Here is a 14,004-nt window from a genome sequence, read left to right on the forward strand (position 1 = left end):
TCTCAAAAACAGGCAATAAATCGTCTACTGACCTACAAGTACAGGTAAGGTAGGTATGCTACGATCTCGCCTCCTTGACATTCGTCTCAATGACCTTGACAGCATCTCTGACTTTCGGATCAAAGTGGTGCCGCAGAATTTCTCCTTCCCATACCGTGCTTGCAAACGGATTGCTGCTTTCCACTTCCTCACCCAGGGCATCAAAGACACCATCGCCTCTCCTCTCCTCGGTATACCACAACGCCGCAATCTTCTTGCCGTGCGTCTTGGTGACAGTTTTGAGAAGTTCTTGTACTGCAGTCGCGCTCTTCTGCGGGAGATGCAGCGACAGCATCTCCAATTGCTTCACAAACGCAGCGACGCGGATTGGAGGCACGTTCTTCGTGCTGATGGGCGGCAGAAGTACACTCTGTAATGACCTGAGCAATAGAACGGCCGTGGTCGAGACATTGATTTTGTTGTCTCGTGAAGAAGTAGATGGAACATGAAGCCCATTCGGATCGCTGAGATGAGCTTTCTTCGCGGCGGAAAGCTCGATATCGAGGTCCATGGAAAGTGGCACGAGCGTGCGGTACAAGTGACGGATGAAGAATGACAAGTCAAGAGACAGTGAGTTCGCGGACTTCACGACATCGATCTGGCCTTGAAGCAGCGCGAATGCTGTGATAATACAGAGTAAGCTCTCGCGCGTAGCATCGCGCTTTTCAGCATCGTCGAGTTCATCCTCGTCTTCAGTGTTTTCATCCTGATTCGGTTGGAGAGCGGCTTCCGCTTCGTTGATGAGGTCCTTGAGCGCTTCGAGAACGTCGCCGAAGAAATCTTGGTTGATGAGGTGGGCATATTTGGCTAGGCCTTCGAGCACGGCACCCATGAGATGTTGCCTCCTTTCCTTCAGGATGCGGAAGTACGCGATGAATACAAGCTTCAGTGTTTCGGCCTGGTTCTTGTCCTTCTCTTCGTAAGACACAGTGGCGTCAGCTTCCTTCAATTCCTTCTCGACCTGTTTTCTTTCCTTCATGATTTTCCGTTCCTTCTTAGTCCTGAACTCCTTCTTGAACTTTGGCTTCGGCCCATCTTCATCCTCGCGTCTGTCGATCCTGTTTGGAGCTCCCTTTTGTGAGAACTCGTTCAGCAATCGAAGATGCAGGAACGTGTTCAACACGCTTTCATGTATCGAGTAATCTCTTTTCTTCATCATAGTCGTCAACTGCGCCACCACATCCAGCGAAGCATGACCTTCCTCATCGTCCCGGAAAAGCTGTTCCAACGCTTCCCGACACTTTGCAAAGTCTGCATTAATATTTCGTCCAGCGAGTTTCTTGACCAGAATGCCGATCAGATCTCCACGATTGTTGAAATGCGGCACGCTCGTCAGCAAAGCACAGGCGCAAGAGATTGCCACTGTTGCAAGTCCCTGTGCATCCTGTTGACTGACAGTTTTGCTCGTCTTGCCAACGGCGCAATGCTGCAAAGTAGAGATGTAGTCCTTGTAGCCACTGAGTAACCCTTGCTCGAACGCTCTTTGCTTCTTGACTTCCTTCGAGACCTTACCTGACATGTCCCTCTCTGCGATCGGTCGTATCCGGTACCCAGGAATGATGTCTTTGAATACAGCCAGTTGCGTTGCCATGGCCAGCTTCCTGATCGTGACAATTTCGGATCGCGCGAGCTCTGCCAGAGTGCCCAACTGACCGATATGCTCTTCAGGATCCTCACTAATAGACTGGGCGGTTTTTGCCAGTTCCTCCTTGGCCATTCTGACCTGCTCTTTCAGTGGAAGTGCTGGCGCAGCGGGCTTTTGTTGCGGCTGCACAGCTGCAACAAGTCCATTGTCCTCATCATCGCTGGCAAGAAAGCTGTCGACATCTTCATACTCTTCCAGTCGCTCTTCGACTCGCGGATTTTCGACCACGCGCCCATCCTGCGTCTTGACCAACAATTTGTCGTGCTTCTTATCCTTCTGCTTCCTCTTCGCCAGCCGCTGGACATAATCCTGTTCCAGATCATGATTCGCAAAACCCAGGTCTGCCTCTCGATCGCCTGGCGGACTCAATCGTCGCCTCTTCACTGCTGGTTCTGCCATAATTGACTCCTGCAGAGAAGGGTAGTCGCAGGACCCAAAAGTTTCTTGAAGATGGAAGCCGCGATGCAGGGATCGCAAACCTTAATTGAGAACTTTCAGATCCAAGTAACACCTGCGGTGAACTTTTTCTCTCGACTTACAACCCATCGCCATCATGCGCCCACTCACTGATACCGAGACGAAAACGCTTTTCGAGAAGCTCGCCAACTATACCGGCAAATCGCTGAACAATCTACTCACGGATACGGTCACCAACGGCAAGATCAGCGATCGTTATGTCTTCCGAGTGCAAAAAGACCGCGTCTACTATGTACGCGAATCGCTTGCGAACCTGGCCACCTCGGTCGCGCGAGACTCTCTCCTGAGTTTGGGAACATGCTTGGGAAAGTTCACAAAGACGGGCAAATTCAGACTGCACATTACAGCACTAGACGTGATCGCGCCGCATGCACGATACAAGGTCTGGGTCAAGGCGAATGGAGAAATGCCATTTTTGTACGGCGGCCACGTTGTGAAGGCACATGTGGGAAGATGGAGTGAAGATGCGCCCGAGCATGCGGGAGCTGTAGTTCTCAGCATGAACGACGTGCCGTTGGTGAGTGGGAGATGTAGATGTCAACGAGAAAAGTCCAGGGTGGCATACTGACGTCTACAGGGCTTTGGGGTAACAGCGAGAAGTACGGGCGACGCGAGAAAGCTGGACCCTACAGGCATTGTGCTCTTCAGGCAAGCTGATGCAGGCGAGTACCTGAGAGAGGAGGATACCTTATTCACGACCTGAACGATGGCCCATGCAGAGGTGAGCTGGTTGTTGAAGTCACACCGATTCAAGCATAGCGTGTTGAGGTCTGCAGTATATGCTAGACAACATGGCCACTACGAAGATGGCTCTGTCAAGCGGGCCGAGGGGTTTCGAAGCTCGTGAGCATTCCCAAGACTCGCTTATCGCGACGCCAATCGCGGTGAGAGAGAGAGAGAGCAGTACGGCCGTGGAGCGTGTGCGGCCGACGAAGCCGAGCGGATGCTGTTCAATGGAACGAGAGTGTGCATTTGCAATCAGAGCTGTCTTGTTCGACTAGTTACACGACTCACACCGTCGAAGTTCTCATGCCGATGACCGTCAATCATAGCACAGCAGATGGAACAGCAGACGGAACAGCGTATAGATGATTCAGTCACCCGTAACTGAACCAAGATCTTGGGTCAGGCTGCTTGCCATGTCGTATTATCCGACATGCTTCCGCTCGCAACTTATGCAGCTTTCATAACTCTTGGATCTTCTCTTCTTTTGGGAGACGGGAGCGCTTCCTTCCATGTCATCGCTACTTCGCGAAGAACAGGCTGTACATCGAGTACATGGGGCGTTCAAGTGATGTGTTTCTCCAATTCTTCGAGGAAAATGTTGTTGACGGCAATTGTGGCATTGGGGGCTCTGGCGTTAGGATGAACAGACGTGCTAAATCCACGAACACGAAAAGTAGGTGAGGTACGTTAGTACCAGGTATAGTACATAGGTAATACCTCACGAAGGATGACATAACCTCACGAGAATCGCAATCGCGTGATGTCTAGCAAAACTCGTGATGGTGAGAATGGTCTCCGTCCGCGGAGTGTACGTCAAGAACCTCGGACGACATCAGACATCAAGTGGATAACAAAAAATGTGCCCAGTGCGCTGCTTCTTCACGAGCAGACCATCGGTCATACCGGTCATAGTTCCCCGAACGGCTTGCTACCATTCAGCCAATCACCAGCACAATTTCCCCCGGCGATCGACTCCTCTTTTTCCTTTACGCACAGCACTTTGCCGTAGCCCTACCGCAAAAGCTCCTTCTCGGATCTCACGGATATGCGCGGGAAGCGGTCTGCTATCACGCAGGCCCGTTTTTTTTTATTCCATAGCGGTGGTGGTGATGATGGTGTGGAGGTAGACGATGAATAATCCACGCAAGTCAACCTGATGGGTCAGCCGTGTACCAAGATCCTAGGTATATGTATACCGGCGGCTCTCTTTCTACCTACTCGTCCGCGACAGCGCAGCAGACATCTGTTATATTTTTCTCTCTCTTGAACCTCAGCTTCCCCTGGGCCAAGTCCCTGCCATTGGAAAAAAAAAGGTCTTGTTGGGCTGGCACCCAGGGAAGTACTGTACAGTAGTTCTACTACCTTACATAGACAGCCCAGACGTCCGGTGTGTTGGGGGAAAAACAGAACAAACCATGGCGGGACGTCATCATCAGCATGCTGGATCCAATAAGAGGTGGGTGGCCTCAATTCCCTGCGCGTTCGGGGCAACAGCTCGCGTGAGCAAGACTACCTCTTACAGTATCTTATTACTGACGACTACTCTCTCTCTCAGCAGAGCAAGCCCGAGCCGTGCTTTTGCGGCAAGCATTGCTCTCACCTCGTTGTTCTACAATCTATTCGTCGCAGCATCGTGCGCCTACTTGCCTGATGATCCACTTTTGATCGGCGTGAGCATACAATACTATGCCTGCGCTGGAAGTGTGTTGAGCGCACTGGGCTTGGTCGGAATAGCGACGGTAAGTACATGTACCTCCGGTAGTAGTACATATGATTGAATATTTTGCAAGACTTGATACGAGCACAATCTAACGCGTCTGGAACTCCACAGAAGAACTACGCGCTCACCATCTCCTTGGCGCTCTTCCTTCTTGTGGACGCCTTCCTCTCCTCCATCGTACGGCTCCTTGTCCTCGAGTTCTTCTTCAAGGAATTCCAGGATTTCAACGTCTGCGAATCGAGCTACGATCCGGCCTGGACTCCGCGCAACTTTCGGCACGACATCGTGACTTCAGTACGCTTCCAGAAGGAGTATATTTCGCAAGCGCGTCATCAGCAGACATGTCGCCTAGCTCTCGGTGCTACACAAGTTGTCTTTGTCGGAGTTCTCATCTGTTTCACTGCTGCGCAGGCCTCACTGGCCATGACAGTCAGACAGTGTGCGAAAGAGCTCGGGAGGAAGAAGGGCGAAAGGTTGGAGGTGGCTATGGCTGGGGTCATCAGTGAGAAGCCGCGAAGGAGTCAGGAACTACCGCGGTTCAGTCCCCACGACGAGAAATTGGCGTCAAGCTTCGCGTAAAATCGGCATGATTTGGCGTTGGAGAAGGTTGGATGCTTTACGATACCCAAGTGTGATATGACTTATTCCGATCAAGGTTTTATGATAGCGACTCAAGATTTATGATAGGGACCAGCTTCCTGTACGATAGCAAAGGTTCCCCCAGCACCTCTCGGGGATATATAGTTGAAGGCCATGTAGTCCTAGCTGGCTGCCAGTGTTCCTCAGTGACGTGTGTGCCATCTTCAGTTGGTTCCGAAATCTGAGGGGTGTCCAATGTGGGTGATATTCTCAGCAGACATTGAACCTCGAAGTGACCTGTCCTTGATCAGCATATAACAATGGCGGTAGATGCCAATTTCAGGTCGATACCCACCACAGCTATCGCACGTACACGTACACTTGAAGATAGACCACCCCACTACGAATGTAATATGTCAGCGGGCAAGCAAGGATTTAGGGGCACGTGAGCCTGTTTGAGCAGGTCTGTCTTGGAGCAGAGGTTGTCGCCTTGGTAGGCTTGGGACTGTGGGTGCCTTTGAACTGCGAGGAACTTACCAGTCTCCCTCTCATGTGCGCAGTACATCCTGGTGATCGGTATCCACACAGCCTCTTCCTTTTCCCGCGTCAACAACAGTAATCGGATCTTCAGTGAGCTCTCCATGTGCTTCGGGATTGAGTTACTTCTGAACCGAGCTTGGTGCCATTTGCATAAGGGAGCAGTTCCTGGGAAGCGATGAGTGGGAGCCAGGATGCCGCAGTGCACACATCGTCTTCGGCCACCCAGCAACTCCTTTCGCTCGCGAGTGGCTCGATATGCAGCAGTTCTTTGGCAGTCGGTTGCGGTTTTCAACCAGTTTGTGGGCGGCTCTGGTGCCGTGAACCAGAGTTGTTTACTGGCAAGCTTTAATGAAATCAAAGAGGAGGGAGAATTGGACAGGTACGAGATGACCTCGAGAACGAGCTCAGGAGGTAGATCTGTGAGGCTATATTTCGACATGGTTTCGTCTTGCAAGGCGAATCGCAGAGCTGTAAAGTCGAACTCTCGGTCATGCACTCGCGGAGAAAGTGATGCCAGTAGCATGATAGCTGCCATAGGGAGTGGCGCCGTGAGAGCAACATATAGAAGAGCTGGTCAAGACAACTTCCAATATGATGGTAGAAAATGGCTTCCAGATCCACATTCGAACGTACGCATGGGCGGAGCACGAGCGACGATGTATAAAAGACACAGGGCTCCTGCCTCGTGCCTGTTTGCTGGTGTTCGCTTGACAACATCATCCGGTTACACATGCGTCCAGCGGGCGGTCATGCAAGACATGTTAGCGTTCAGGCGCGTGACGTGCCGTACCAGTGATCGCAGACCAGGAATAGTTCAGGTCTCCCAAAGCCATATGAGATGTTCTCATTCTCATACAGACCGACGTGAACTGAGACTATAGTGCAGCCATGATGGACCACAAAGCATGGATCGATGGCAAGACAATCCAGAGTCTCACGTTTCAACCAAGCGCTACTACCGTAGGCTTCGTATCGCTGGTGTAACGATATTTGACAGGTATTCCTACCTACAAGGTAATCTCATAGTAAGTACAATAGACGGAGTGATACATACCTCTTGTAAGGACCTTTGTCGAATCGAGCTGGGCTGCCGCCACTGGGCTACAGCAGAACGTGTCCGAGACGAGATCTGCATATGTTCCTCGATGGCAGGAGCACAATCGACAGGGACTAGATCTTGCAATACAGAGTGGATGAAACAAGCACAAGAGAGCGACAGCGACAATAATGGCAGCCTTGGTGGCTTCTGTCATGTCTGAAGATCTGCTCCGGGACGTGTGCATGCAGCCACAGAGCGTGTCCCCAGCGGACACGCGAGGTCGAGGCTTCAAGACCAACAAAAGGGGGGTGTGCAGCACAGTGAGCTTAGGAGGTATCGTCACAGCTGAACTGCGCGCAACTACCTGCATGTACATGTACCTTAGGTATATACTACACCACTACTGCCACCAGACCACCTGTTGATGACCTCCCCTCTTGCGAGAGCTGCTGTATGATCTGGCACCTTGACACCTTCTTGCCCGGCCTGAGAGCCATACCAGCCTACCTCCTATAGGGCAGCCCACTTCGGATCGATCATCTTATGCAATCCTCATGGACCCCCATGCCGTTGCTGTGCGGGGCGGGGTCGATGCAGCCACCGGCAGCATGCACCAGGCAGGCAACGCCCGCGTGCGAGGGTGGATGTGTGCGGGACACACTGTGGACAGACACACTGGAGGTCGACCATATAGGTACCTACTACTACACTGGGCCCGGTACATCGTCATGGACTGCCGACTGGTGCAAATTTCTCTGGTTTGGTGGTCGTGATGAGGTCGTTGAAGATGGCAGGCGGGAGGTTGAGGCGGATCTCGCAACCACAGTGTGGACGCAGACGCAAAGGTTATAGTAGAACAGTCCACAGGAGAAAGGGAATTGGAAATGGGATGGAAAGCCAGGTTCGCACTTTAGAGCTAAGCTTCCCGGCTAGCGTGGCGCGATCCAGGATCCGTGCCACCGTGTCACCAGCAGCCTCGAACCGCGTGGGTGGCATGGCACAGAGAAACGACGGGAGTGGAAGCAGAGCAGACATTTTTGACAGGCCAGACATCAGCAATACCTACATGTATCGCTGCGCCGCTGCTTGAACCCGCATAAACCACATTGTGTTGTATCGGAGGCGCTGCCGGCAGAGACGATGCGGCACGCATATGAAGTGTAGGTACATGTAGGTACTGTACCTAGGAGGTAGGTAGTATCACGAGACGATGGAGGCGTTGGTTGATCGCAAGCGGAAATTACGACTCTTGTGGACGCGCCGAGAGAGACGGACGGACCCTAAGGGCCCGAAGGCAGAGCGGAGCTCAACTAATTTGCTTTCTGAAATGCGCTCTTCGCATTAGCCAGTCGTCCTGCCGAGACTACCTCCACGGTACTACTGCCCTCTCTGTTCATCCTCCAGTCCTCGTCGTGTGGTCGTCGTCGTCGTCCATCCGTCGAGACAGTCGCTCCTTTCCCGTCTCTCGGTCGCCAGCTCGCGAATTTGAACGCAGGTACGTACATCTGCGCCCCAGCACCCTCAAGTACATGATTGTACGACATCCCAGAAAAGTTGCGCGTGCTTGCTTTCTCCGCCGTATCGCTTCGCCCAGCCTGAAAAGAGTTTGGACCTCGCCATTCTTCCGCGGCATTCCCAACAAGCAAGCACATTGTGCATATTGCAGCAGGACTTGGGCAGCAGGAGGGTGCAGTGGCACAATCGTTCTAATGTTCATCGACATACAGTTTGCGACTCTCGATTGCTCTCTTGCCTACCAGTACCTACCTACCTTCCTTCGACCCGGATCTTTATACCCTAATCTGATCCGCCAATTCTACCACGATTCCGGCCTCGAACATGTCCTTCTACAGCAACGATGAGAGCCCCTGGGCTGCGCCGGGCCGCCAGCCAGCGTGGGAGCAGCAGGCGCCTCCACGCTCTGCAACAGCCTCCGCTGTGTCTCAGCACCCCGATGCCAATGCATTCGCGTCGCAATTCGAGGAGATTGATCGTGCAACAGACAACCTGATTAAGAGCGGCAAGTGGATGCCTGGACCAAATATCGCTATGGGAGGAGGACCAGGCCGAAGAGAGAGCATGCCCCCGCCCAATCGCGCCTTTGACTTTGGGGGCGATCCACGGCTGGGAGGAGGACCATCTCGTCACCAGTCTGTCAGCAGTGAGCTCAGCAGCACTGAACGTCCAGGCTCTGCTGGTCTGCAGGGTTTCTACGCTGGTCAGAGATTTCCAGGCAGGCAACCGAGTGAAGCCGAGCAGATGCTACAGGCGAAGCGTAGAATGGCTGCCCAACGCGAACGTGAGCTGCGAAACTACCATCAAGAACAGCAGTATAACAGGAGTGAGTCGTCTTCGAGGATACCCGTGTGGGAGATGCATATTGACAAAGTCACAGGTGGCAAGCAGCAGGCACAAGATCGATCCCTGAGTCCAGCTGCCACGATGAGTGAGGAAGATCGTCGCGAATTGATCGCTCGCCAACACCGTGCGTTATACGGCGAAGGATCAAATCTTTACAATGCGGATGGAACGAGAGCATCCTCTCAGGAAGCCCGCACCTCGAGTACTGGCCGCGGGGCTTCGCCTTTAGCATTCGACTCATTCGGTCAAACTCCAGCAGGTGCAGGTGCAGGTACAGGAGATGGATCAGTGCAAATGCCACCACGTGAACGTGCTGAAAGTACTGCATCTCCGGTTTCGAATCCAGCTGTTCACCAATTCGGTTCGCTAAACGATGCGCAACAGAGTAGCCGGACTTCAAACTCCTCGCCAGGCGGATCGCCGCCTTTGACTGGAACTTCCAAAACCAGCGCATCGAGTGTTGCGCCAATTGGCACGCGGCCAGTACAAGCCCCGGGCCTTGGTAAGAGGTCCACCACGCCGCTTACGCCGTCGTCGCTGAGCTATGGCTTCAACGCGAGCGACAGCAGGCCAGGACATGCTGGTACTGACCAGCGATCCACCTCAGCAGCTTCCAATCCACCCCATGCGAAAGAGGGAGCCAGCAATTGGGGCAGCAACAGCGGAACTTGGGGTCCTGCAAAGAATCTCTCTGTTCAGCCTTCTGTATGGGGTTAGAACTCTCGAACGACGAAGAAATGAACTCACAGCAACTTTGAGGATAACAGAAGTCGACGATGAATTAGCGGTGGAGTTTCTTGTTGCGGCATTGACGGTAGTGAGGGTGTGGAACTGGTGTCTCTGGTGGGCTTGTCAGGGGTGCTCTATCCGTTCTCGGCATTTTCGAGCGAAAGGATGTTTGAGCCAAAGCACGGGGTTTCGAAGGTCAGGATGGTCGCATTGATATGGTCGGAGTCTGGGTCTGGTTTGTGCGGCACTGTGCAAGTTCTTTTGGAGATATCCCTTGGTACATATGCGCTCGTCGGGCGAATGCTTTGGCGGGAGCTCGCGCACTGGAAGGAGTTTAGCATTTGGAGTGTTGCAACATTTATATCCATTGGAGGCGCGTCGATTGCCCGCCGCGGCATGTACTTGAGTCTTGGGAATAGTGCCATCGAGTTTGAAGATCGAAGTGAACGCACGTGGAAGAGACTTCAGTATTGGTGACCCGGCGACTGATAGATGCACTCGATAGCACAAAAAAAGGTGTCAAAGTGGTGAACAATCATGTGCGACTGCTGCGAATGCGGCTCTGCCGCAGAAACTCTTAGCGTGAGGTGGACCCCTGTCGCCAAAGCCAGCTAGATCTTGCCAGATCACTCAATACCTTTTGAGTTACCTTACCAAAGGAAAGGAGGAATCTTGAACTTCAACACTAACAGCCTCTCGTCCAAACATTATCGTTGCTTCGAGCCGCCAGATTCTACGAGATAGTCCACTTCGCAATCTGAATAACGACCGCGCCTCAGCCCGGGTCTGCCAAAATGGTGAGCACACAACACCTCCGCTGGCGCCGCTATACCACCAGCAGAAGCAGAGCACGTAGATGCGTGCGCCGCAAGCGCGCATGAGCACGCGCGATGAGATCTTGTGGTCGACGAGTGGTTTCACCGGACTAATGCTCGTATTCCTACAGTCTTCTCCACGCCCTTCCTCCCCGATCAACTCTCCGTCAACTGGCTCCACGACAGCACGACCAGTCTCGCCCAAGGCCCCCGGTGGACCAGCGACTGCTATTCGGAGGAAGGCAGCTGCGGACAGAGCCGATAAAATTGCAAATGCTCGTCCAGCCAGCACGAGAGCCGCGGGTGCTGGTGGGAGCAGCAGCACAATGTTGAGTGAGTAGTGGAAGAATGGAACACTGCTGTCGTCTCCTCTCGAATGAGATGACTGGCAGGAAGGAGCGCATACTGATAGGGATCCATAGGATTATACACGGACGAATCGCCTGGTCTCAAGGTCGACCCATTCGTTGTCATGGTTCTCTCGATTGGTTTCATCATCTCCGTGGTCGCCCTGCACAGTAAGCCCCTCCCGCACGTCGACCTCTGGTGCGGGCCTGGCTAACACGTCGCAGTCATTGCCAAGTTCACGAAGAGGTTCTCCTCGTAGACTCCCACGGACAAAACGTTGAGACCACAGCGAACGATATGCTGGCTCAAGAGCATAAGTGCTAGCTGCATATCGCAAAGCGAGGTGATGACGATGCAAGCTCTGGGCCTCGAACAGAGACGAGTGCCGTCTGACAGGGCTTGTGCTTGATGAAGAGGTTGGGTTCGATTCAGTTGTCGATCCAGGTCGAGCAGGAATTCGGCATAATTCAGGCACGAGCGCTTTGTACATGCACACATGCACCACTATTCGAGTATGCGTTCTCAATACCTGTAGCGATGAACTTCCCGTTCCAGATGGTGCACTACTTCGGTATTACCTTCTCTTTCCAGACGTGATATCATGTTCAGACGGGGGTGCCATGATACAACACTGATACAGGTAGCTCGCAGGTACATAGGTAACAGACGTGTGCCAGCCTGCATGCCAATGGCGAGCCATGCCAAGGACTGTCATATTTCCCGCAGACAGTCGAGGACCGAGGACTCGTGGACTTTAGCCGGAGATGAAAAGCTTGGGCGAAGATGTGCGATGGCGCCGTGGCGGAGGCGACGGCCGACGGACGTGCTCCGCATTCCCGTCGTCGCTTCCCTGCTCGCGAGACCCCTCCTAGGAACTCAGAAGTCATGACAGCATCTGCCAGTGGCTTGCATTTTGCCAAAATGCTGCTCGGTGACTGATGGAAGTGACCTAACCCACCACCTAGTACCTCACACGTCCAGACAGCCGCAGAGCCGCCGGTGGCCACTTCACCGTGGGTGTGAACCAGGCACACAATGCAAGCTATAAGAAGGCAAACATGAGACTCGATTTTGACCTTCCACCACCATTCCACTGACACACCTTTCTTTCCCTAGATCTGTCAGACTAGACCTTTTCTCCCCTCCCAGATCAATCACACACCGAGCAGCGGTATCCTCTTCACTCAGTCGCCTCGCTCTGCCGAGACTACAGCTTGTCCATCATCACGCCCACCGGAGACCTCTCGCAACCATGTCTGCTCCTACGATCAAGTTGAACAACGGCAAGGAGGTCAGTCCGGACGTGGGAGAGGCGAATTCTTGACCCTGTTGCTTATCAATGTCACAGATGCCAATTGTTGGTTTTGGTCTATGGAAGGTCAACAACGATACCTGTGCCGATCAGGTCTACAATGCAATCAAGACTGGCTATCGGCTATTCGATGGCGCCTGCGACTATGGCAATGAGAAAGAGGCTGGCGAGGGAGTCGCTCGTGCCATTCAAGACGGGCTTGTGAAGCGTGAGGAGCTCTTCATCGTCTCGAAGCTGTACGTGCTACAAATGTCGATGCTTGCGAGCAGATCGTTTGGGAGCTGACGACTGATGCAGCTGGAATTCTTTCCATGACAAGGAGCGCGTCAAGCCTATTGCCAAGAAACAGTTAGCCGACTGGGGTCTCGAGTACTTCGATCTGTTCATCATTCACTTCCCCATCGCCCTGAAGTACGTCGACCCATCCGTGCGCTACCCACCTGGCTTCTTCGACGAGAATGACAAGCTCTCGCTGAGCAAGGCGCCTCTGGAGGAGACCTATCACGCCATGGAGGAGCTATATGATGAAGGATTGATCAAGGCTATCGGCATCTCCAACTACAATGGCGCGCTGGTCCTCGACGTCGAGCGTTACGCGAAACACCTGCCACAAACGCTCCAGATTGAACACCATCCTTACCTAGTGCAGCAAGATCTGCTCGACCTATGCAAGAGCCGAAACATTGCCGTCACAGCTTACTCCTCATTCGGTCCGCAGAGCTTCCTCGAGCTGAACATGCAAAAAGCCAAGGATACGCCTCTGCTATTCGATCACTCTTCTGTAAAGAGCATTGCGGACAAGCACGGTAAATCGCCGGCACAGGTACTGCTAAGATGGGCAACGCAGCGTGGTATTGCAGTGATCCCCAAATCGAACAACCAGCAGCGTCTTGCGCAGAACTTGGACGTCACCAGCTTCAATCTTTCCGATGCTGAGATAAAGCAGATCTCAGATCTGGACCAAGGACTGCGATTCAACAACCCTCTGAATTATGGCGTGCAGGTACCGATCTTCGCCTAGCCGCGCTGAAGTTGCAACCGTGGCCCTCAATCGTTAGTGTAGACTATGAGATCAACACTTGAGCTGGGTGGGGGGGCGTTGAGACAGATAGATAGGACGGGTATTGTTATATCTAGAGCAACGTCTACGAAGAAAATGCGATATGCCTCGCGATAGCACAGGCTGCATGCGTCAACTTCTAACCGTCTTTTCTGATCACACGTGCGAAGGTCTAGAGATTAAGGTGGGCAAGGGCAAGAGCTTATATCCGGGTCCGGGGCAACAGTGGCTTGGCACTTTGCGATAGACCATCCCTGCGACAGGGATTGCTATGTCCAAGCTCTACTTTTCCAGCGACGACATGTAAATGTACCTGGTAAGGTATGACTACGGCTTCTTTGTTTCGACTGGGATACTCAGATAACGACGACTCCGTAGAGAGCCAAGCATGATGAAGAAAAGATAGGGCTGGACACACATCTGACATCCGAGTAGAATGTATCTCGATATCAAAGACCTGATATCATCATTGACATGGAATACTTTTTCTTCGCAGTCTCCCATAACCGTGACGAGGTATTCTTCGTTACAGCCTTGCGGCGTCTTTCACATCTGATGGTGGAAAAGTCTTCTCAAAAGAATAAACAAATCATACCAAAGCTGCTATTCTTATA

General features: G+C 52.8%; 7 protein-coding genes across 7 annotated transcripts; 5 read left to right on the forward strand and 2 right to left on the reverse strand.

Annotated features, from left to right (window-relative positions):
- Positions 1–58: 58 nt before the first annotated feature.
- SEPMUDRAFT_155810 (NOC3p-domain-containing protein) lies at positions 59–1,962 on the reverse strand (the record flags this gene model as incomplete). The annotated part of the gene is made up of 1 exon (XM_016907645.1): positions 59–1,962. Exon 1 carries the CDS (start codon positions 1,754–1,756, stop codon positions 59–61), a length of 1,698 nt encoding a protein of 565 aa, XP_016761656.1. The 5' UTR covers positions 1,757–1,962.
- A 270-nt stretch (positions 1,963–2,232) lies between these two features.
- On the forward strand, positions 2,233–3,640 carry SEPMUDRAFT_148794 (60S ribosome subunit biogenesis protein Nip7). The gene is made up of 2 exons (XM_016905152.1): positions 2,233–2,678; positions 2,739–3,640. The coding sequence occupies exons 1-2, from the start codon at positions 2,238–2,240 to the stop codon at positions 2,862–2,864; spliced, it is 567 nt and encodes a 188-aa protein (XP_016761657.1). The 5' UTR covers positions 2,233–2,237; the 3' UTR covers positions 2,865–3,640.
- Positions 3,641–4,123: 483 nt separating this feature from the next.
- Positions 4,124–6,212, forward strand: SEPMUDRAFT_148795 (uncharacterized protein). The gene is made up of 5 exons (XM_016905153.1): positions 4,124–4,343; positions 4,446–4,626; positions 4,719–5,483; positions 5,542–5,586; positions 5,724–6,212. Exons 1-3 carry the CDS (start codon positions 4,303–4,305, stop codon positions 5,184–5,186), a joined length of 690 nt encoding a protein of 229 aa, XP_016761658.1. The 5' UTR covers positions 4,124–4,302; the 3' UTR covers positions 5,187–5,483; positions 5,542–5,586; positions 5,724–6,212.
- SEPMUDRAFT_116573 (uncharacterized protein) lies at positions 5,411–6,261 on the reverse strand (the record flags this gene model as incomplete). The annotated part of the gene is made up of 2 exons (XM_016901272.1): positions 5,411–5,586; positions 5,724–6,261. 2 exons carry the CDS (start codon positions 6,259–6,261, stop codon positions 5,411–5,413), a joined length of 714 nt encoding a protein of 237 aa, XP_016761659.1.
- A 1,891-nt stretch (positions 6,262–8,152) lies between these two features.
- Positions 8,153–10,383, forward strand: SEPMUDRAFT_148799 (uncharacterized protein). The gene is made up of 3 exons (XM_016905154.1): positions 8,153–8,260; positions 8,493–9,106; positions 9,161–10,383. Exons 2-3 carry the CDS (start codon positions 8,605–8,607, stop codon positions 9,841–9,843), a joined length of 1,185 nt encoding a protein of 394 aa, XP_016761660.1. The 5' UTR covers positions 8,153–8,260; positions 8,493–8,604; the 3' UTR covers positions 9,844–10,383.
- A 138-nt stretch (positions 10,384–10,521) lies between these two features.
- On the forward strand, positions 10,522–11,591 carry SEPMUDRAFT_84465 (Pre protein translocase Sec Sec61-beta subunit). Its single transcript, XM_016910352.1, has 4 exons — positions 10,522–10,652; positions 10,802–11,003; positions 11,093–11,188; positions 11,243–11,591. The coding sequence occupies exons 1-4, from the start codon at positions 10,650–10,652 to the stop codon at positions 11,275–11,277; spliced, it is 336 nt and encodes a 111-aa protein (XP_016761661.1). The 5' UTR covers positions 10,522–10,649; the 3' UTR covers positions 11,278–11,591.
- Positions 11,592–11,940: 349 nt separating this feature from the next.
- Positions 11,941–13,510, forward strand: SEPMUDRAFT_125292 (putative NAD(P)H-dependent D-xylose reductase xyl1). Its single transcript, XM_016901969.1, has 4 exons — positions 11,941–12,070; positions 12,135–12,309; positions 12,367–12,566; positions 12,628–13,510. Exons 2-4 carry the CDS (start codon positions 12,271–12,273, stop codon positions 13,349–13,351), a joined length of 963 nt encoding a protein of 320 aa, XP_016761662.1. The 5' UTR covers positions 11,941–12,070; positions 12,135–12,270; the 3' UTR covers positions 13,352–13,510.
- The last annotated feature ends 494 nt before the right edge of the window (positions 13,511–14,004 follow it).

This window comes from Sphaerulina musiva, assembly GCF_000320565.1.
Source record: "Sphaerulina musiva SO2202 unplaced genomic scaffold SEPMUscaffold_4, whole genome shotgun sequence".
Classification (NCBI taxonomy): Eukaryota; Fungi; Ascomycota; class Dothideomycetes; order Mycosphaerellales; family Mycosphaerellaceae; genus Sphaerulina; species Sphaerulina musiva.